The sequence below is a fragment of the Gorilla gorilla genome, chromosome 19, assembly GCF_029281585.2.
Source record: "Gorilla gorilla gorilla isolate KB3781 chromosome 19, NHGRI_mGorGor1-v2.1_pri, whole genome shotgun sequence".
Classification (NCBI taxonomy): Eukaryota; Metazoa; Chordata; class Mammalia; order Primates; family Hominidae; genus Gorilla; species Gorilla gorilla.
In genome coordinates this window covers 111410909-111432199 of record NC_073243.2, presented here as the reverse complement: position 1 = coordinate 111432199, position 21291 = coordinate 111410909, and the positions used below count along the sequence as shown (strand labels likewise).

The 21291-nt window shown below is 57.0% G+C and overlaps 1 protein-coding gene across 11 annotated transcripts in view; it reads right to left on the bottom strand.

The window, feature by feature from the left end:
- LOC134756444 (palmitoyltransferase ZDHHC11) overlaps positions 1–21291 on the bottom strand; it is an 80392-nt gene that overhangs the window by 40187 nt on the left and 18914 nt on the right. For 10 of the 11 annotated variants that reach the window (XR_010131859.1, XR_010131860.1, XR_010131861.1 and 7 more), the window contains 5 exons: positions 14689–14867; positions 13721–13987; positions 9655–9779; positions 6714–6869; positions 3403–3518 (listed from right to left, as the gene is read on the bottom strand). Coding sequence is in view for 8 of the 11 variants with exons in the window: in XM_063700872.1 (XP_063556942.1) it covers positions 3403–3518; positions 6714–6869; positions 9655–9779; positions 13721–13987; positions 14689–14867 (843 nt within the window). In the remaining 3 variants the exon portion in view is untranslated. Of the gene's footprint in view, positions 1–3402; positions 3519–4807; positions 6870–9654; positions 9780–13720; positions 13988–14688; positions 14868–21291 lie in introns of those variants that run through there. The other variant, XM_063700876.1, reaches the window with a different exon arrangement.

Sequence of the window (21291 nt, the reverse complement as noted above, 5' to 3'; positions counted from 1 at the left end):
TTTTCATTTCTCTCTGGTGAGAAACTGGGAGTGGGATTCTGGTCATATATTAGACATTTATCTTTTAAAGAAATGCCAAACTGCTTTCCAATGTGGTGGCACTTTACACCCTCATTTAACTCCCACTAGCAAAAAACGCAGGAGACTTGCAATTTCTCTACAACTTCACCAGCCCTCGGTGGTGACTGTCTTTTTGATGACAGGCATTCTCCTGGGTGTGTGGTAGTATCTGATTGTGGTTTTAATTTGCAGCTGCCTGATGTAGAATGATGTTGAGCATTTTTTTCCGTGTGCTTATGTGGCATCCATATATCTATACATCTACATCTACCTTGGTAAGGAGTTTGTTCAAATCTTTTGCCCATTTTTTATATGTATGTATGTATTTTTATTTATTTTTGTAGAGATGTTCAGGCTGGTCTTGAACTCCTGGCCTCAAGCAATCCTCTTGCTTGGCCTCCCAAAGCACTGAGATTATAGGTGCTTCCCATTGTGTCCAGCCCTCTTGCCCATTTGAAAAACTGGGTTTTCTGTTTATGTTTTTGTTTGTTTGTTGTTTTTTTACAATTGCACTTTGAAAGCTCTTTGTGTCTTTGTGTATTCCGGACATCAGTCTAAGACTTGAAAATATTTTGTTTGCCTGTGGCTTGCACAGGAATGAACACCTGGCTTTATTGTGCTTTGCTTTACTGCACTTCACAGATACTGTGTTTTTTCACAAATTGAGGGTCTGTGGTGACCCTGGTCAAGCAAGTATGTCGGCGCCATTTTCCCCGCAGTGTGTGCTCACTTCAAGCGTCTGTGTAAGCAGCTTTTAGCAATAAAGCACTTTTAATTCAGATACATAGTTTTTAGACATAATGCTGTTGCACACGTCATGTAAACATAACTTTTATAAGCACTGGGAAACCAGAAATTCATGTGACTTGTTTTACTGACATGTTCACTTTATCGTGGCTTTCTAAAACCAAACCTGCAATATCTCTCATGTGTGCCTGTATTTTTATTTTCTTAATGGTGACTTTTGAAGAGCAAATATTTTCAATTTTGGTAAAGTCCAAACTATGATTTTTTTCTTTAATAGGCAGTGATTTTGGTGTCAGATCAAAGACAAGCTTTGTCTCACTAAAGATCACAGAGATTTCATTCTATGCTTGTTTCTAGAAGTGTTCTATGTTCAGCTTTTAAGTTTAGGTGTCAGATGGATTTGGGGCTAATTCTTCTGTGGGGAATGAAGTGATCCCGGGTAATCTTTGTACAGGTATGAAGAACTCAATCATTCTTTTTTCTTTTCCATGTGGATATCCAATTGTTCTAGTACCACTTGTGGAACTATAATTTCTCCCTATTTAATGATTTTAGTACCGTTATTTAAAGTCAATTGACCATAAATGAAAGCTTTAACTTTGGACCTTTCTTCTGGTCCATTTCTCTATATCTGTCTCTGTCGGCGCCACACTGTTTTTATTACTGTAGCTTTATGTCTCTCTCTATGTCAGCGCCACCTGTCTTTAGTGCTACAGCTTTATAGTAACATTTAAAGTCTGGTTGTGTAAGTTCTCCAATTTTATTTTTTCTCAAAATCATTTTGGCTAGTACAGTAGCCTAGGTCTTTTGAATTTGCATATACATTCTAGGACCACCTTGTCATTTCTGCTAAAACAGAAGCCTGCTGGGGTTCAGCAGGGATTGTGGTAAATCTGTAGATAAGTTTTGGGGAAAATTGCCCTTTTAATAGTATTTTTTTCCAATCTATGAATGCTGTACACCTTTTCACTTAATAGAGCGTCTCTGACTTCTCTCAGTCATGGTGTGTAGCTTTCAGTGTACATATTTGCACAAGGTTTGTTAAATTTATTTTTTTATTAGATTATGAAAGGAAGTTTTAAAAATATAACCCAGATTTTTCATTGCTGGTGGACAGAGATGTGCAAGTGTGTATTTTAATATGTGCCCATCCTTGTTAAGTGATTTAATTATCTTAACTAGGTCTTAAAACATACTTTTTAGGTTTCGTTGCCTGCAAATAAACACAGTTTTATTTTGTATTCTCTGTGCCTTCATTTTCCCTGCTGCACTGAGCTGGCCGGAATGTGACTGCAATGTCAGAAGTAGGAGGAACGGGCATCATCACCTGTGCCCATCCTCCAAGAGAGGGTCACCAGCCTTTCACCAGTAAATGTCACGTCAGGTACACAGGGTACTTTCCTATCATTCCTAGGTCACTGAGATTTGTTAAAAATCATGAATGGGAACTTGCTGTTAACAAACCCTTTTCTGCATTGACTGGCATGATTGCATGGTTACCGTTCTCTATTGGACTAACGTGCTGAGCTGTAGTCATTGATTCCTAGGCCTTAAGCCACTGCTTACCCCTGGAGTGATATCACTTGGCCACAGTGCACAGTCCTGCTCCATGCTGCTCGATTTGGTTTCCCAAGGTCTTATCAGTGATCTCTGCCTGTGTTTCCTGAATGTACTGGCTTATGAATATCTGGCTTTGGTGTCAGGTTGATAGTGGCATTGCTGAATGAGTTGGGAAGTGTTGCTTCCTTCTCTGTTTTCTGAAAGAGTCTGTGTGTAGGTGGTATTGTATTTTTTCTTTAAATCTTTGCTGGAATTCATGCATGAAGACTACAGGGCCTGGGCTTTTTCTTCACTGGGAGATTTTAAATTAGTAGTTCAGTCTCTTGGCTGTTCTATGTCTATTTAGACTTTCTATGTCTTCTTGAGTTAGTTATAATAATTCATGTCACTTAACTGGAAAGGGAACTAACTTCCTTAAGTTAAAAATCATGTTTCAGGCCAGGTACAGTGGCTCATGCCTGTAATCCCAGCACTTTCGGAGGCCAAGGCGGGCGGATCACCTGAGGCCAGAAGTTTGAGACCAGCCTGGCGTGTCAAAACCACGTCTCTACTAAAAATACAAAAATTAGTCGGGCGTAGTGGCATACATCTGCGATCCCAGCTACTTGGGAGGCTGAGGCAGGCAAACTGTTTGAACCCAGGAGGTGGAGGCTACAGTGAGCTGAGATTTCACCACTTCACTCCACCCTGGGCAACAGAGAGAGACTCTGTCTCAAAAAAAAAAAAAAAAAAAAAAGATGCAAAAAGCACATTTCAACTTTGGAAGATGTATAGAGCAGTATAGAAATGTCCAGGAGACTCAGTTCCTTTCCTATCTTTGCACTCGGAAGTCATTGGTGCATGACTGGTGTTTATGTTGACAAAGACACATAGATACACCCACGCACAGAGCCTCACACACAGACACACACACAGCAGAGTCCACGGGCTGCAACAGCCCTGAAATAAAGGAGCATGGCTGAGAGGTCCCAACCACCGAGTGACCTTAGACATTGTCCCAGGCCTGGAGAAATGGAGCAGAGAGACAGGTGGTACCTGGAGAAATCCTTTGTCCATTTGCAAGTATGGATCTTTCCTCACTGCTTGATGTTTTGAAGTCTCTTCTTTGCGGGTATTAATTAGATACTCAAAGGTGGTCATCTTCTTGGCCTCTGGAAAGGGAAAAGGAGGAACAGGACAAGTTACCAGCCCTGCGGCTTTGCACGGCGCCCACAGGACAGCTCAGCAGGGTGGCCAGTGCCACTGATCCGGCCCCTGCACAGGGAGAACTGCTCCGCCCACCATGCAGGCCCTGTGAGGTCAGGATGAGTGCAGGTGCCTTGTGGGCCCAGGTCTGCAGCTAGCTGATGGTCAGCAGGAGGGGTCTGCAGCTGTGACCTGGGGAACGGTGCTGACTCCCGCCCCCCCGCCTGCCAAGGCCTCATTGAGCTGCATTGTTAGTGGTGTCAGAGATGAGTTGTCTCTCACAGACCTGGGTCCCCCATACCATGCAGCCTGAGAGGTTGCTCCAGATCCCCTGGGATCGCTGGCAGGGGTAAGAGGCCAGCTCAGGAGGGGCCGCTCTGTCTGAGGGTCCAGGTGGCCTGTGGGGTTCCCCACATCTGGACACTGGGTGGGGCGCACCTTGGGATGCACAGAGACCCCTCAGTCGGAGGACCACGCAGTGGGGCGGCCACCCCGAGGTGCTGGCTAGCAGGTCCTGGGACCACACACTCCTGAGGGTGCTCAGAGCCCCAGGCCCAGGAGGTGAACACGAGTGCTGTGAGTGCCACTCAGCACAGCCTCTGATGGGGCTGAGACAGGTCACCATCCCTGCAGCCCTGCACAGTGCCCACAGGACAGCTCAGCAGGCCGGCCAGAGCCCCATCCACCCGGCCTGTCCTGCGGGCAGCAAAGCAGCCCAGGGAAGCAAAGCAAAACCTGATACACCCGTTTATCTAAAAGAGCCATCTTAACAAACATTAATAAAATGGGCTCTGCACCTATTTCAGCCACGAGCTTCCACGGAGGGGCCAAACTCTCCATGCTTCTTTCCCTAAACACCAACACCGTGAGAGCCGATGTCTTGTGACTATTTCTGGAGAATGGGACGGCCGCCCACAGAGGCCTATTTGCAGTGAGGAGCAGGTGGCGGTGGGCGCCCTGGGGAGCTGCCTGCGGCCAGCCCAGCCCTTACGGGATGCATCTCACCACAGCCTCTCCAGTCCTGTGAGGTAGAGAAGCAGCTCCTAGCTGTCCTGGAGTCACTGCCCAGGGAGGCTCTGGGTCACATGGGTGTGGACAGGCCTGGGCGTCCTGCTTCCAGGCATCCTGCCTCCCGCCCACAGCAGCCGCCTGCCTGTCCTTTCACGTTTCTGCCACACTTGGTCTGGGCTTTGCGTTCAAGAAGCCCGTTCCAAGTGCAGTGCCTGGCTCAGAGGACAGACCAGGTCGTCCCTCCCAGCCGCGCATGGCTTCAGGCCCACTGCACTTCCCTGCTCTGCCGCCTGAGGCAAGGGCCAGCTTCTCCGCAGCACAAGGGCCAGCCTCACTTGTTTGTGTCTCATTCTTCATCCTCTCCCCGCAGCGTGCAGGTGACCATGCCTCACCCAAAGAAGCCTGCAGCCCCCCACGTGCTCAGCACACAGTGGGCATTGACTATTTTAACCCAGGGAAACATTGTGTACACAAAGTTGGAAAAAAATGACAAGTGCAGACTTTGTATTACTGGGCAGTTTGAGCATCCCTTAATCTGCGGCGCATGTGGATGAGACCATGTGGCCTTGGCCCAACCTCGGCCGATTCTCCTGTTGTGGGGGACTCACCCTGACTCTAAGCATCTGAGGGTGAGAGATTTCCTGATAAGGACACATGATGAATTCTGGGTGCAGTGAAACTCCAGAAAAGCCTTCATAGATGGTAAACCCAAAAATATTTAAATATAAGAGAGATTGCTAGATAATTCTAGAAAGTACTTTTAAAAATATTCCTGATTCTAAGAGGGGTGGAGAGTTTTGAAGGAGGCCCAAATGACTTCTCACTCTTAAGGGTTGCAGCTTCAGGAACAGGCAGCCTGTAACATTCTACAAGGCAGACGCGCGTCTCCATGAAGTTACACCTGAGGCTTTAGTTCCATTCCATTCAGTAAACATATCCTAAGCACCTACTCTCTACAGGCACTGGCCTTGACATCCAAAATTAAAACTCTGAAAACAGCACATTCAGCTCTGTGTCCGTAGGATTTAATCCAGTGATTTTCACTGCACTTCCATTAAAAAAATTCAACCCTCAGGCAAGACAACAGTGACTGTAAGACGTGCGTTAGAGGTGTGTGTTTTAAAACCTCCCCAGGGTTGTGTGGGGACAGTGGTTTGTAGGGTAACCTGTGGTTATGAACAAGGAGGCTCTTGGTGGGGTGTGTTCATTCTGAGCTGGGCGTTCTCACCACAACTGCAGGCAGGGGCTGCTCTGGAGATGCAGGTGAGCCCAGAGCCTGAGCCACCCAACTCCCTCTGCCCTGACCAGGGGTTGGCCAAGCTGTCGGGAGCAGGGCATTCTTGGGGGCTGGCCTGGACACACTGCTGCCTGTGTCCACAGAAACCCCCTGAGAGGCCACAGCCTCGGGGCCACCACTGCCCAGAGAATGGAAGACGCTTTGCAGCTGGCCCACCATGACCAAAACGGCTGGTGCCAGGAGCAGGGAGGTTGTCGTTACTTCCAACACAGGTTTCCTTGGGGCTGGGGAGTTTACCCTCCCTCTTTCAGCAACATGACTGACCGCCTACCGCCGTGCCCACTGTGAGACCCAGCAAGACCACCAGCTCTCGCTTCAGCTGTTTGCTTAGTGGGTGACCTGCCTGTCATATTTTTCATTGTTAGAATTTCTACTTGTGCTTTTCTAAGTCCACCTGTTCTTATTTCATAATGTCCTGTTCTTGCCTAATAGATCCCATTCCATTGTTCTTATTTCATAATGTCCTGTTCTTGCCTAATAGATCCCATTCCATTGTTCTTATTTCATAATGTCCTGTTCTTGCCTAATAGGTTCCATTCCATTGTCTCTGAACATTTAAACTTGTTACTTCAAGCACCTGGCACCGCTCCTGCAGGTCTCGGCATGAGTTCAGCTTCTTGCTGGGCCTGCTGGGCCCTCATGGATTTAATTTCTTCCTGTGATTTGCCCTTTTTGTCCATGATCTCACTTCTGGGAGAGGCTGACCCTGAACACATGCGCACATGGGGGACAAAGACTCTGGCCCCAGGTGTGGGGGGCTCAGGGTTAGGGACATACTCAACTAGAGGTGTAAGATGAGCAACTCTGACCAACCAGGCTTGGGGGTACCAGGGGCTTAGGGTGGGGGACATACTCAGGTAGATGTGGAAGATGAGCAGCTGGCCCAGGTGCACCAAGCCAAGAAAGTCCAGCAGGAGCACGAGCATCCCGATGATCACGACTATCAGGGTCTGCACCTGCACCGGGAACAGAGGGAGGAACAGCAGCCACGTGTTCATATTCTTGACATCTGGGGAGACAAGGGAGAGACACTGTGTCCAGCACCTGCTGACGGGTGCCACATCAGGTGGACGTCACAGACCAGAGCTTGCTGGGGATGGGGCGGCGTGGGGACAGCCAGTGCGAGGGATGTCTCCCTGCCCAGGTGGATGCCTCCCTTACCTGAGTGCCCCATAGGCCCTGCTGCCTGCGGTTGGTTTTCATGATCCCTGCTTTATGGATCTCGGAGGTGAGGCTCCAACAGGGTCACTAAGTGCCGGGGTCACAGTGGCCACCCTTTCCTGAGTGCTGGGGTCACAGCGCCCACCCCTTCCTCACTAAGTGCCGGGGTCACAGCGCCCACCCCTTCCTAAGTGCCGGGGTCACAGCGCCCACCCCTTCCTAAGTGCTGGGGTCACAGTGCCTGCCGGCTCTGCCGGGCCCCAGCACCCATCCCTTCCTAAGTGCCAGGGCCCCAGCACCCACCCCTTCCTTACTTAGTGCCAGGATCACAGTGCCCACCCCTTCCTTACTAAGTGCCGGGGTCACAGTGCCCACCCCTTCCTCACTAAGTGCCGGGGTAACAGTGCCCAACCCTTCCTCACTAAGTGCCAGGGCCCCAGCACCCACCCCTTCCTTACTTAGTGCCAGGGTCACAGTGCCCACCCCTTCCTATGTGCCGGGGTCACAGCGCCCACCCCTTCCTCACTAAGTGCCAGGGTCGCAGCACCCATCCCTTCCTTATTTAGTGCCAGGGTCACGGTGCCCACCCCTTCCTAAGTGCCGGGGTCACAGAGCCTGCCAGCTCTGCCAGGCCCCAGCACCCATCCCTTCCTCATGGCCCACTCTGTGTCCCTGGACCCGCTGCACCCTAAAACAGCCGCCTTCAAATAGAACAGGAAAGCCACAGCTCTCGCCTGGGGTCATTTCTAAGATATGGTCCTCTGTGACACTGGGCTGCCAACACTCAAAACCACAACACTTCCAAAAATCAGGCGTAATGCAGAACGGCAGAGGGCCGGGCAAGGCAGAATGGCAGAGGGCCGGGCAAGGCAGAATGGCAGAGGGATGGATTCAGCATGGATGTCTTTGGGTGACAGACCCTCTCTGGAACTGGCGGCCTCGGGGGCCATCCTAGAAGGCAAACACCACACTCAGCCTGACAGGACTGCAGCTCCATGTGCCTGGGCCGGGCTGGACCCCATGCTGCCCCCCTTAGCCAGTGACATCATGATGAGTTCAGCCCATGAGAACAAGGAGCTGCTTTGCTCAGGGCTCTGCTGGTTTTGAAGCCCTGCAGAATCATCTGGAACAGCAAACCCAGGAATTCACTCAGGCCACAATGAATGAATTCACACAGAGACACTGGCACTGCCATATGGAAGCAGCATGTTCCAGGAGAGAAGGCAGCACATGCCATCTTGGCCACCTCTGCTCTCTCACTTTCCCCTGGCATCCCCCACAAGGAGAGCCCAGACAACATGGTGGCTGCTGGGGAAGGTGACTTGCTACAGGGGGAAGAAGAACGCAACAGGCATCGTCCTGGGCTTGGGTCCGCTGAGGTCAGGGCCTCGCCAGGGTGGAGCTGGCTTTCAGGAAGTGCTTCAGAAGTGGCTGTGAGGCCCTGGAGGCATCAGTCACGCTTCGAAGTGGAAGGAGGAGCTTTACGGCCTTCCACATGGAGCTGGCAAAGCTCATCCTTGAAAAAAATGTCACAACATGTTGGCTCCGGAATGTTCTGGAACAAGGGGCAGGCAAGTCCTCCCTGTCTCACCACCCGGGCTGTGTGCAGTGCGGGTGCAGCCATGCCTGGGGCCAAGACTGGCAGTCTTGTCCTGCACCCCGAGGGGCTTCTCTGGCCCAGGTCCTCCTGGTCAGGGTCCCGGCGCTGCTGCAATAAATATATCAAATGATGGCAGGTGGGGGCAGCTTCTACAGCAGACTCTTGCAGTCTGAGGCAGGTAGGGCTCTGACGTCCAGCTGCAGGACAGGTGGGCGCGCTGCCTCCGCAGGGTCCAGGGAGGTCCTCCCACCTCTGCGAGCTCCTGTGGCTCCAGGCGACCCCGGGCTGTGGCTGTGTGACTCCACCCCTGCCTCCATCCTCACGAGGCCGCCTCCCCTCTGCATCTCTCCTTTCTCTTACAAGCACACTCGTGGCTGGATTTGGGCCCACTGGGACATCCCAGCGCGACCCTCCCACCTCAGATCTTAAGTCACAGCCACAGGCCCATTTCCCGAGGATGCTGGCATCACGGGATCTGGGTTAGGCGTGGACTCGCCTCTGGAGCCCACAGTCCTCACCGCCACGTCTCTCCAGTGGCTCAGTGTGAGCATCCGTTCCCGAGGCCCAGGCTCCGGGCCCACTTGGCCAAGGGCCTCAGCGCACCGCAGCCTACAGCCCAGCACCCTCAGCGCTGCCTCCACTCTCCCTCCCCATGGGCTGCTCCTGCAGGATGGGCACCCCCACCCTCCCACAGCTACATGGCCCCACAGGATGGTGTGACAGGTGCTACAGGGCTGACTGCGGAGGGCAGGGGCAGAGGTGGACCCCACTGTCTCTCGCCTGACACGACCTGGCAGCATCCACAGAGCAGCGTGGCCAGCGCCCTCCCCGAGCCTGCCTCCTGTGCGCTGGGGGCTGCTGAGCTGTATGGACACTGGGCTGCTGCCGTCGGGCCAGGTCAGAGCCTGCCTGGGGCTGCCTGCCCCGGCCTCTCCCTGGGACAAGAGGGGCCGACCACCCCAGACCCGATACTACCACCCGGAAAGACGGCTGGAGGCGAGGATGAGGCCCCCTGAGAGTGGCGGCCACGTACCTTCATACTTGGGGTCCGTGCGGAGCACCCTGGGGTTCACAAGGTACTGGACGAGGACGTACAGCAGGATGGCGATCAGGCAGAGCATGCCAGCTGTGGCCGAGGCCACAGTGCTGAAGAAGAACCTGCCGGGAGACACACAGGCAGGCATGGGGGTGGGGACGTGGGAGCAGAGGGGGCGCAGGGGCAGGTGTGGAGGGCACAGGGGCAGGGGTGTGCACAGGGTGGGCAGGGGTGGGTGTGGGGGACACGGGTAGGGGACACACAAAGGCAGGCGTGGGGCATGCAGGGGCATGCGGGGCATGTGGGACAGGTGTGGGGACGGGGAGGCGGGCAGGGACACGCAGGGCATCTGGGGCAGGGGCGGGGGCATGTAGGGCAGGTGTGGGGGGCGCAGGGGTGGGGACGCACAGGGCATCTGGAGCCCATAGGGTGGAGGTGACAGGTCAGTGTCGGCGTCCACTTGAGGGCGCCTGGCCACCACCCAACGCTGGCCTCAAACCCTGCTCCCGACCGCGCCTGGAAGCTCAGGCTCCTGTCTCTGTCCCATCCTGTGACACCCCCCCAGGTCTCCAGGCCTCTCGCTGGAGAGGGGTGGCCGTGGGACATTCCCACCAGCACACCGCCCGACAATTCAGGCAGCGCTTCTTGCAAACGTGATTGCCTTTAATCCCCACAAGGAACAAGGAGGTTGTGAGGAGGGGGAACCACCCCTTTTCATGAGTGGGGAAAGGGAGGTCAGAGATGCGGTGTGACTCGCCCAAGCCTACCAGCGGAGCATGAGGGTCACACGGCGTCTCCAGTGTCACAGCTCTGGGGCCTCTGCCCGCACCTCCCTACTCCACCTGATGCAGACAGGGCTCCCTACCAGCCAAGGAGCACGCGGGCTGGGTCCTCTCAGGGGGCCCTGAGCATGGTCTGTGCTGGGGTCTCCATGGCACCATGCTAGGCAAAGGCACTGAAGCCAGGGAAGGGGAGAGCCATGAGAGTGCCGTGGCACCCAGGAGGGCCTGCAGGCTCAGGGACCTGGATCTCTGCACCCAAAGGGAACTCGGGCTGAGGAGGCCCTGGAGGAGCCCGGTCACTCCTCGGCTGCAGTCCCCCCTTCTCCAAGGGTCTCGTGCAAATCTGAGCCAAAAGCGATGTCCATGCTGTAGACGTGAGACCAAATCCACTCCCAGTCTCTCGTCTTTGCTCAAAAGATGCAGAGAATAATCCATCCAGAAAAACCAATTCTGGGCAGCAGTTCCTGGAACATACTTTGACTAAACCATCTTCCCTTGGTCTTTCTGCCATGATGATATTTTTTAAAAAGTATCCTTTAACCTCCTGTAATCTTTTCCATTGTATTATCTTCACCTAAGCTTGTTTAAATCCCTTTTCTATTTTCAACTGGAGGACAGAGCATGAATGCCGCAGTCGTCCGAAGAGGCAGTTAGGGCACAGCTGCCTTCCCCGCGCTCCTCCTCCCTCCAAGAGCCTTCTGGATAATCCAGGGGTGAGGGGTGGCTCTGGGCATGAGCGGCTCCCTGACTGCTGCTCCCTCACACTGCCTTCCCTCTCACAGCTTAGGTTTCCAAAGCAGCAGCCCCTCCAGGCAGCGGACACGCCCTACCCTGCCCCCAGTCCTCCTGGGCTTGAGCCCACTTGTGGGGAGTAAAGACCCCTCATCCTCATCCTACTCTCTGGACAGGATTCCCCTCTTCATCCAGGAAAGAAGGCAGGTCTCTAAGACCACAGAGACCAAAGCCCACAGGATGGGGCAGAGCCATTCACGCGGGGCCTCCTCTCCCCGCAGCACCCAGGGCCACTCTCCTCTTGGTTAGCACAGCCTCCTGCCCCTGCTGCCTGTGTTTAACCTGCAGAGTCCGAGGCCAGCGCTCGCAGTCTTCCCAGGACACCAGGGCCGCCTGCCTTCTTTCCGTCCCCCTTCCTCTCTTATCACTACGAAGTATGCAGCCTCCCTCACAGGGGCTCTGCCATCAGCTGGGCCTCCCTGCGGGGGCTCCGCCATCAGCTCGCCCTCCCTCGCAGGGGCTCTGCCATCAGCGCCTCAACTTTCCTCATCTTGCTCTCAATGCCGTTGCTCTCTCCGCCTCTGGCGGATGAAGGGACAGAAGCGAGGTTGGTACAGATGCCGGCGTTGGCTGCTGCCTGGAGTCGAGGGTACCCATGACCCTAGCCCTGCTCTCCTGATGCCCCTTTCCCACACACAGGCGGTGTGTATACTTGGCGCCCACGTGGTCCCTCTCCAGCACCCCTCCTGAGGAAGGCAGACCCTCTCCTTGCCACCTGCCTGTGGGCCCTCACCCCCTCACCTTCCCCACCAGGACCCGCCGGATTGAGCCAGCTCGAGGCACCAGAGCAGAATGAGTCCAGAAGGAAGTGGCACCTGGGGCTAGCGTGAGCCAGAGAAGCTGGCCCCACCTTGGCCATCGTGGAGCTGCTCTTCTCCAGGGGAGGAGGCGGGTGGGTCTCCCCGACCCCTACCATCTCACACAGCATCTGGACTCGCTGTGCAGTCATGCAACCTCTCTGTCCCTGCTGGGCTGCTCAGCCTCTCTGGACACATGCTGTGCTCCAGACGGGATGGCAGGGAGGCAGGGCAGGTACCCCCCGGCGTGTCCTTTGACAGGCAACGTTGGTCCCCACTCCCACGCACAAGAAGGCCTCTTTCAGGTCAGCACGGAGTAGCTGGGGAGCACGCGTGGTTCTTTTGCCTGGTGATCTTCACAACACAGTGCTGCAGACAGCCGGGGCTCAGCACACGGGGCCTTGAGAGTCTCTGGATCCTCCACTGTGCTCAGGGGAAACACCTCTCGTCTATGAGCCTCCACCGTGCTCAGGGGAAACACCTCTCGTCTATGAGCCTCCACCGTGCTCAGGGGAAACACCTCTCGTCTATGAGCCTCCACCGTGCTCAGGGAAAAACCCCTCTCGTCTATGAGCCTCCACCGTGCTCAGGGGAAACCCCTCTCGTCTATGAGCCTCCACCGTGCTCAGGGGAAACCCCTCTCGTCTATGAGCCTCCACCGTGCTCAGGGGAAACACCTCTCGTCTATGAGCCTCCACCGTGCTCAGGGGAAACACCTCTCGTCTATGAGCCTCCACCGTGCTCAGGGAAAAACACCTCTCGTCTATGAGCCTCCACCGTGCTCAGGGGAAACACCTCTCGTCTATGAGCCTCCACCGTGCTCAGGGAAAAACACCTCTCGTCTATGAGCCTCCACCGTGCTCAGGGAAAAACACCTCTCGTCTATGAGCCTCCACCGTGCTCAGGGGAAACACCTCTCACCTGTGAGCCTCCACCGTGCTCAGGGGAAACACCTCTCGTCTATGAGCCTCCACCGTGCTCAGGGGAAACACCTCTCGTCTATGAGCCTCCACCGTGCTCAGGGGAAACACCTCTCGTCTATGAGCCTCCACCGTCCTCAGTGGAAACACCTCTCGTCTGTGAGCCTCCACCGTGCTCAGGGGAAACACCTCTCGTCTGTGAGCCTCCACCGTGCTCAGGGGAAACACCTCTCGTCTGTCAGCCTCCACCGTGCTCAGGGGAAACACCTCTCGTCTATGAGCCTCCACCGTCCTCAGTGGAAACACCTCTCGTCTATGAGCCTCCACCGTCCTCAGTGGAAACACCTCTCACCTGTGAGCCTCCACCGTGCTCAGGGGAAACACCTCTCCTCCATCTGCACTGGGTGCCCACTGCTCTTCTGTAGCCCCACCCTTGCACTGGATGGGCCTCAGCCTGGGTGGAGAGAAGGCAGCCCAGCCCAGGACAGCCTGGTCAGGAGGCCTCAGCCAGCGTGGCCCCGCAAGTGCCCACGGGGGACCTCCAGGAACTTACTCTGTGCGGACGAGCTTGTCCAGGGATGGCTGCACCACAGCCCCAGAGCCAGACAGGAGGCCGGGGCATGCAGGCACCAAGCGCCACCACATCAGGACAGGGATGCGGCCCCAAGAGAACCCTCCACCCTTTCAACATGAGGACCCCTGCCCACAGACCCCTCCCTTCCAAATTCCCCCAAGCCTGGCCCGTGCCGGCCGTCCCTGCTGTGCCCCTCACCAGTAATTCTGGCTTCCCACGCAGTTGTTGATCCATTTGCAGTGGTGGTCGAAGCCAGACACACACTTATTGCAGGAAATGCAGTGTTTGGTTTTCTTGTTCCCGGAGGGATGAATTGGGGAACACCTGTCAGGCCCCAAGTGCACAGGTTGGGGCAGGGCCAGAGGTCCATCACTGGAAGCCAGGTGCCTCGGAGGAACCAGCCCTGTGTGGCCTGGGGAGAGGGCGTCCAGCAGGGAATGGGAGGCTGGGGGAGGGTGTTGAGGCCTGTGGGGAGCAGGAGAAGCAGGGCAGCTGTGGGCAGAGGTAGCCACAGAGCAGGAGGAGCTGTGTCTGTGGCCGCCCTGAGCGTAGACCCTCCACCAGACTTCCTACACCAGCCTCACTCTGGGTCATGGCCCTGGAGGAGGCCGCGCCTGCCCCATGGTGCCAGGAGTTGAGGCCGGGGGCTTGGATCCCACCTGCGCCTACAGGGCCTCCCTTGCAGCCGACAGCAGCCCTGTAGCCACCCCCTAGGCCATCACAGAGGCCTCCAGGGCCCCTGGAGACACTGGAACCCTTACCTCCCTCTTTCCTAGGGGCTTGTCTTGAAACTCCCCAAGAAAGACAGTGCTCTCTTGCTCTGGGACCTCAGGGGAGGGACCTCGTGCACAAAATCCACTGAGGACCAAACATGCCTGAGTGCTGCTGCGTTTCATTCCAGGGGAGCAGCAGGTCACCTGCAGGTGACAGACCCAGCCCTCCAGTCTCAGCCCTGCCTGTGGAGGAGTTGGGGCGGCCCGGCACTGCGCCCAGTTCACAGCGAGATGAGGGGCTATCCACCGGCAGCCACAGGGCCGGGCCCTGGAAGCTCCATTAGCATCAGCTGCGGCCATGGCACGGGCCCTGAAGGGCCAGCAGTGACCTGAGCACCAGGCCCCTGGAGGTGACCTTGACACCTTGGGGCCTCGGCGAGGGCGGGCACTCACACGGTGACCTTGCACAGGTGGCAGAACTGATTCTGGATCACGTGTGCATGTTTTGATCTGTCGAAGATGGGCATGGGCTGAGAATAGTTCTTCATGAGTCTGACATTGGAGTCGGCCGGGTCGATGCAGGAGGCAATCAGGTGGATGACGAGGTGGAAGGAGAAGATCCCCCCGGTCACCTGGCATGTCAAAGAAGAACCTGGCCCAGGGCGTGGTCAGCCTGGCACGAGGTGTCCCCGTGAGGCCCAAGGGCCCAGATGAGGCGCGGCCGCTGGTCAGCCCTGCTCACCCAGCCCTGCACACCTGAGCCCTGCTCACATGGCCCTGCTCACGCAGCCCTGCACACCCAGCCCTGCACACCTGAGCCCTGCTCACATGACCCTGCTCACGCAGCCCTGCTCGCCCAGGCCTAGAGGAGATGAGGCCACACATCGGCCCTGCACACACAGCCCTGCTCACCCAGGCCTAGAGGAGATGACGCCACCCATCAGCCCTGCACACACAGCCCTGCTCACCCAGGCCTAGAGGAGATGAGGCTACCCATTGGCCCTGGACACACAGCCCTGTGCCAGTCAGGGACTGGGAAGGCTGCCCCATGCCCCTTTTGGTTCATCCCTGTTGGACACAGGGCAAATCCCCCACAGAATGCACCGCACCCCCAGAGGCTCAGTCAGCCCAGCCAAGCACAGTGACCCCAAAACCCTTTATAGCTTGAGGGACAGAGGAGGACCAGAGGAGGGACACCCCAGGTGTAAACACAGCCAGATGCAGCCCCAAAGGCCCTGGAGGAGCCTGGGTTCTTTCATACCAGAGACCCCTGAGCACTAGGAGAGCAGCACAGCCTCAGACAGGAGGAGCAGGGGGAGGAGGGAGGGAGCTGCACAACCTACCTGCTCCCTCTAGACCCCAGACAGCTCGCTCATGGACCCTCTCCCCGAGACTAGCTCAGGGAAACACCCCCTAGACTCACTCAGGGATCCCAGACTCATTCAGGGACTCCAGACTCTCTCAGGGACCCCCGACTCACTCAGGGACCCTGGGCCTCTGTCTTGGGCCCTCTGGGCTTGGAGCCTGGCTGCAGGGGCACTGGGGAGGGGGTCCTTGTCCCCTGGAGCCAGGAGAAGCTGGGCTCCCCGTGCCTGGGACGTCAGCTCCCGCCCTCAGATCCTGGCTCCCTCCTCCTCTCACCCTGGGACCAACAGACTCCCCATGGCAACCAAATAGAAGGGGTGGAGTGCGGGGCCCTCCCATCACCCTGCCTGGCCCCTGGACCGCCTTCTAGCCAGGAGTTCAGGGTTGACAGCCATGTCCGCAGGGCAGCCCAGAGGCCCTCACAGTGTGGCCTAAGCTTGGCATGGAAACGCAGGCTGCCGACCTGCGGGGCACGGCGCTGTCCTCCTTGGCACCAGGGGCGAGGAGAAAGGTGCTGGCCACGTGCAAAAAGCCACGCAGGGATTTTAGCGGAAGGCTGCCAGCAGGGCGGGTCCTGCACCAGGCCAGGGGGCTGCTGTCCCTCCTGACAGAGCCCCTCTCCGGAGCCCCCTCAGGCAACATTGGGACAGGTTCACTGCTGCTGGGCTCACCCTCAGCGTCATCCTGGCACCACCTTGGGGCATGGGGTTAGGGTTTTATGCAGCAGCCCTTCCCTGGTGAGAGTCCCGTAACAAGCATGCTGCAATGCATGGGAAGCCTGAGTGTGAAGCTGGTTCCGATCGAAATGCAGACACAGGTGCCGAATCCCTCAGCAGGATGCACCACACACCCTGCATCTTCCAGGCACCCAGGTGGCCCCGGGCCCTGGGTGCTGGTGTGTGTGAGCTGGGGAGGGGACTCTGTGTGTGCAGACATGGCTGCAAGGAGGACAGGCGAGAACGATCTGGATGCCAAGGGGATGGGACTGGGGAGCTGCTGCCCAGGCCGGGGTGTGGTGGGAGCTGGGCAGTGCAGCAACGGGGCCAGCCAGGCCCTGGGGGACTCACATGGGGGCCAGGGCTGATCAGACACCTGCAGTGGCCACTCTAATCCCACCATGGTAGAGGAGAGGTCTGCAGGGGCCCCACCTGACTTGGGAGTGGACTGAGGCTGCAGGGGCTGTAAAGGGTGTGGGTCAGCTGGGCCGGGCACAGGGCTCACTGTCCAGCTGGTGACACTGACATGACCGAGCCTGCATCCCGGCTGTTGTCCCCATGTACCCGCTCCCTGCAGGCTGAGCTGGGGACACTGCACTATTTATGTGGTCACCGGGGCAACAGGGAGCTCGTCTGGAGCCTTGGGACGCTATTGGTGGCAGCTGAGGACAATGAGATGAGGCAGGAAGCTGCACTGTGGCCCAGGAGCAGCCCCTTCCTCTGCAGAGCTGGAGCAGCACTTCCCTCACTGGAAACCAGTGGCAGGGAGGGTGGGGCCAGGCAGGGCCTCTGCACCAGCAGCAGGTGAAGCTCAGGCTGGGGATGCCCTCCCAGGCCCTTGGTCGCCACATCCGACTGCAGCCTCACATTCTCCGGGCTTCGCACACAGAAGCCCGCTGCCAGGGAGATGGTGCTGCTGCAGGGGGCCACCAAGAGACAGCCTGGGGATGGTGTGGCCCCAACCGGGACCCACTGACTTCCCTGTGGAGGAGCTCAGGGCTGTCCTGAGCCTGAACCTGCCAGGCAAACCCCGTGGAGCTGCCTGAGCCCATTCCCGAGCCAGTCCCCAAACCTGCAGGCACCGTGGCCAGGCAGTCACCCTGAAGGCGTCCACCCAGAAACAAGGGTTCAGCTGGCAAGGGACCCCCCCCCCCAAGATTCCAGGGCAGTGTCTTCACCTGGAGAGCTCCCTGGGACTCAAAGCTTTTTTCATGAGAACCAGGTTGAAGCAAATCTTTCACCGCACACTAGGGTGCCCTGCTGTCCATCGGCCGCATTTTGGCCAGTGAGGTCCGCGCTCCGCGGCTGGGCTTGGGTCGTCCTCCTGGGACATCCGTCACCGATAGGAATGATGCTGGTGACCTTAATTTGGCTATGTTTTGCCCAGACTGACCCAGCTAGCCACTCTGCCCATCACCCACTCGGGTAACCCTTCCTGAGCTGGCGGGGAGCCCCGGGATAGAGATGACATGGAGCACCGTGTTCTCAATTTTCTCTGCTTCTACTTTCACATTTAATTTTATCCCGGTAATGTTTTATGTTCCAATGAGCAATAAAAAGTAAAAGAAATAGAGTAAGTGTCTCCCTTTCATCACCCAAACTGCCTGCCTTCTGGAAGTTTCGGTCTCAAGCTGTCATGAGAACCACAGCTATGCTGGAACCTCCCCTAGCAACAATCTGTATTTTGTAAATAAACGGTCCCGCAGCGCCAGCCCAGAGCACACACCCCGCGCCCTTTGTAACACTGCTAACCTTTCCCCCGCCCTGTTCTGCAGGCAGGAAAAGAGAGGAGGTGGAGAGCGAGCCCACAGCCCCTACTCCTGGGGCCCGGCGCGTTCACGTCTTGTCGTCTTATCAATCCCTGCGGGGTTCAAAGCTGACACGTGCCACTGAAGGCGCAGCGCCACTCCATGTTGGTGAATCTTCCACTGCAGCTACCAAGCTCGTGCTGCCCTGGGCCACAGCAAGGGACTTTGCTGGGAAGAGATTTCTCCAGATTAAACAGAGTTACAGATTGCAATCCATTCCACACAACAGGCCCTACAGATGCTGCGGCTGCGGCGGAGCCTGTTTCCCTTTGCAGCAGAACAGACGCGGGCACGCGGGCACTGAGGCATGCTCTGGAAGGGCCCATACACGCGGCCGCTGGACGGTTGGCCAAGCCTGGCACTCAAATGTCCGCCTAACCTGGGGTCTTTATTCCAATTCTTCCCCACTTTCCACAACACAGCATCCCTTACCCTGCAACTGACCTCCCTTGGGGTCAGAGGCTGCAGCCACGGGGCCTGGGAGGTCACTTCCCAGAGCCACCCAGGTCCCTGCAGGTGCCGGATAGCACAGGCACCCTCCAGTGGCCACAATGCAAAGCCACATGCTGCTGGCCAAGGGGCCCGAGGGGGTCGCTGAGGCGCAGGCATGGGGAGTGCAGCTGGGGATGCCGTCCTGAGCCCAGCGCCGGCCAGCGGGAGGGGCAGCATGGACAAGGGCTGGGGCACCAAGGGCTCCTTTAGAAATGGAGATCCAGGTGTGGAGTGGGGGGTACAGGGGAGCCACAGAGGGTTCACCTACCAGAGAGCAGGTGACAGCTCAGAGGCATGCGTGGCCGAGCCACGGGCCAAAGGAAGAGTGGAGAGAAGGGATTCTACTAGCACATAAGGAAACAGCCAGGTGTGGAGGGTCGACTCGATCCCCCACATAGGTCCAAGCCCTAACCCACAGCACCTGTGGATGTGGCCTCACTTGGAAATAGGGTCTTTGCAGATAATCCTGTCAGGGCAAGGTCTTTTCGGGTAGGCCCTACTCCAATGACTGGCGTCTTTACAAAAACGGGAACCCAACGGCAGCAGACACACGCAGAGAAAAGACGGTGTGAACACGAGAAGACGAGCCACAGAGAGCGGCCAGAACCATCCCCTCCAGCAGCTTCAGGGGGAGCGGCATGCAGCCAGCACCCGATTCCAGACCCCGGGCCCCAGAACTGTGAGACCAGATATGTCTGCTGTTGCAGGCACCCGGTTTTTGGTGCTTTGTGATGGCAGCCCCAGGACACGCCGTGGCCACCTGGTGATGCTGAGGGAGAGAGACAGATGGTGGCCAAAGCAGCAGGGGAGGGCACCTTCCTCTGCAGAGCATGCACTGGGCCCTGCGGTGGAATCGCAGATGCAAACACAGCATTTTACACCCCTAGCATAACTGTGATTCAGACGAGGATTGCAACAAAAAGCGATATGCCTGAGACTCAGAGTCCACATGTGCACCACTCTGGACAGGCAGGGGCAGGGACCCGGCCCACCCTCCCAAGGAACCGCTGCGTCCCCACCTACAGGGCCTCCTGACAGTGCAGCGGGACAGGCCACCACCACCTGTGCAGCGTTCTTCTGAAACTGCTCAGCCTTAACCACACAGACCCCCAGGTGGTGGAGCAAGACACTGGTCTGGATATGCCTTGACGCTGTGGTCAAGGAGATACCAGCAGCTGCCAGGAAAAGGCAGGCGGGCGCTGTGCTGACCTAAACACACCAAGAGACTCCGTCGCAACATCCGTCCCAGAACCTTGGCCGGATTCTGGATTAAAAATCCTATCAAGCACATCTGGGGGCTGTTGGAGAATGTTGACATGGACTGCCTCGGCCATGGTCCGATCACAGCCTGTCTTCTCACCTGCCATGAAGGTGCAATACAGGAGGACACCCATGTCTGGAGGGCATGTGCTAGAGCAGGGAGGTGGGCCGTGCAGCACAGGGTTAGTGACTGTAGGCTTTAGTGACATCCTCATCCCTCACTGCAGGACACCCGGGGCCAATGGGGCTGCCATGCAGCGATGTGGGTCTGTGGATTTCTGGGCCCTGGAGGTGGGGGAGGCCATCTAGGACCCAGGCTTTGGGGGTATGGGGACTCAGGGATGTAGGTGGAGAACTCGGAGGCTGGGCCACAGCAGAAGCTGGGCCAATGGCAGGGGATCTTGGGGGAATGCCAGCAGGGCCACAGGGCACACCTTGGGCCTGGCAGAGACAGGCCACTACTCAGAACTATGATCTGTCCTCCTGATGAGTGGAGGCGCGCAAGGCTGGCAGTGTGTGCCGGGTGGACACATGGGTTGCCACATTCCAGCACCTCCCATGGTAGAAGCCTGAACCCCCACATGTGTGTCCAGGCCTTAGAACCCCATGGAACCCCCACTCTGGTGACTGGGCACACTCAGGGCCTCTCAGAAAAGGCCTCTTGGGAAGAGAGCACTGCTTCCCTAAATCCCCTAGGATTGGGAAGGCCACGGAGCAGACAGGGGGACACAAAGTCTTCTATTCACAGCCCTGGACAGCCACTCACAGCCCAGACGGCCACTCCTAGCCCCAGATGGCCACTCATAGCCCAGATGGCCACCCCTAGCCCCAGACGGCCACTCAACCCACAGCCCTGGGCAGCCACTCACAGTCCTGGCTGGCCACTCACAGCCACGATGGCCACTCACAGCCAAGAGGGCCACTCAACTCACAGCCCTGGAGAGCCACTCACAGTCCCGGCCAGCCACTCACAGCCCTGGATGGCCGCTTGCAGCCCAGAGAGCCACTCACAGCCCAGACAGCCACTCATAGCCCCAGACAGTCACTCCCAGCCCCAGACAGCCACTCACAGCCCAGATGGCCACTCAACTCACAGCCCTGGATAGCCACTCACAGTCCCAGCCGGCCACTCACAGTCCCGGCCAGCCACTCACAGTGCAGATGGCCACTCCCAGCCCTGGACAGTCATCCCAGCTCCAGATGGCCACTCACAGCCCCAGACAGCCACTCAACTCACAGCCCCAGACAGCCACTCAACTCAGAGCCTTAGACAGCCACTCACAGTCCCAGCCAGCCAGTCACAGTCTCAGCCAGCCACTCACAGCCCTGGATGGCCACTCACAGCCTGGACGGCCACTCACAGCCCCAGACAGACACTCCCAGCCCCAGACAGATTCTCCCAGCCCTGGACGGCT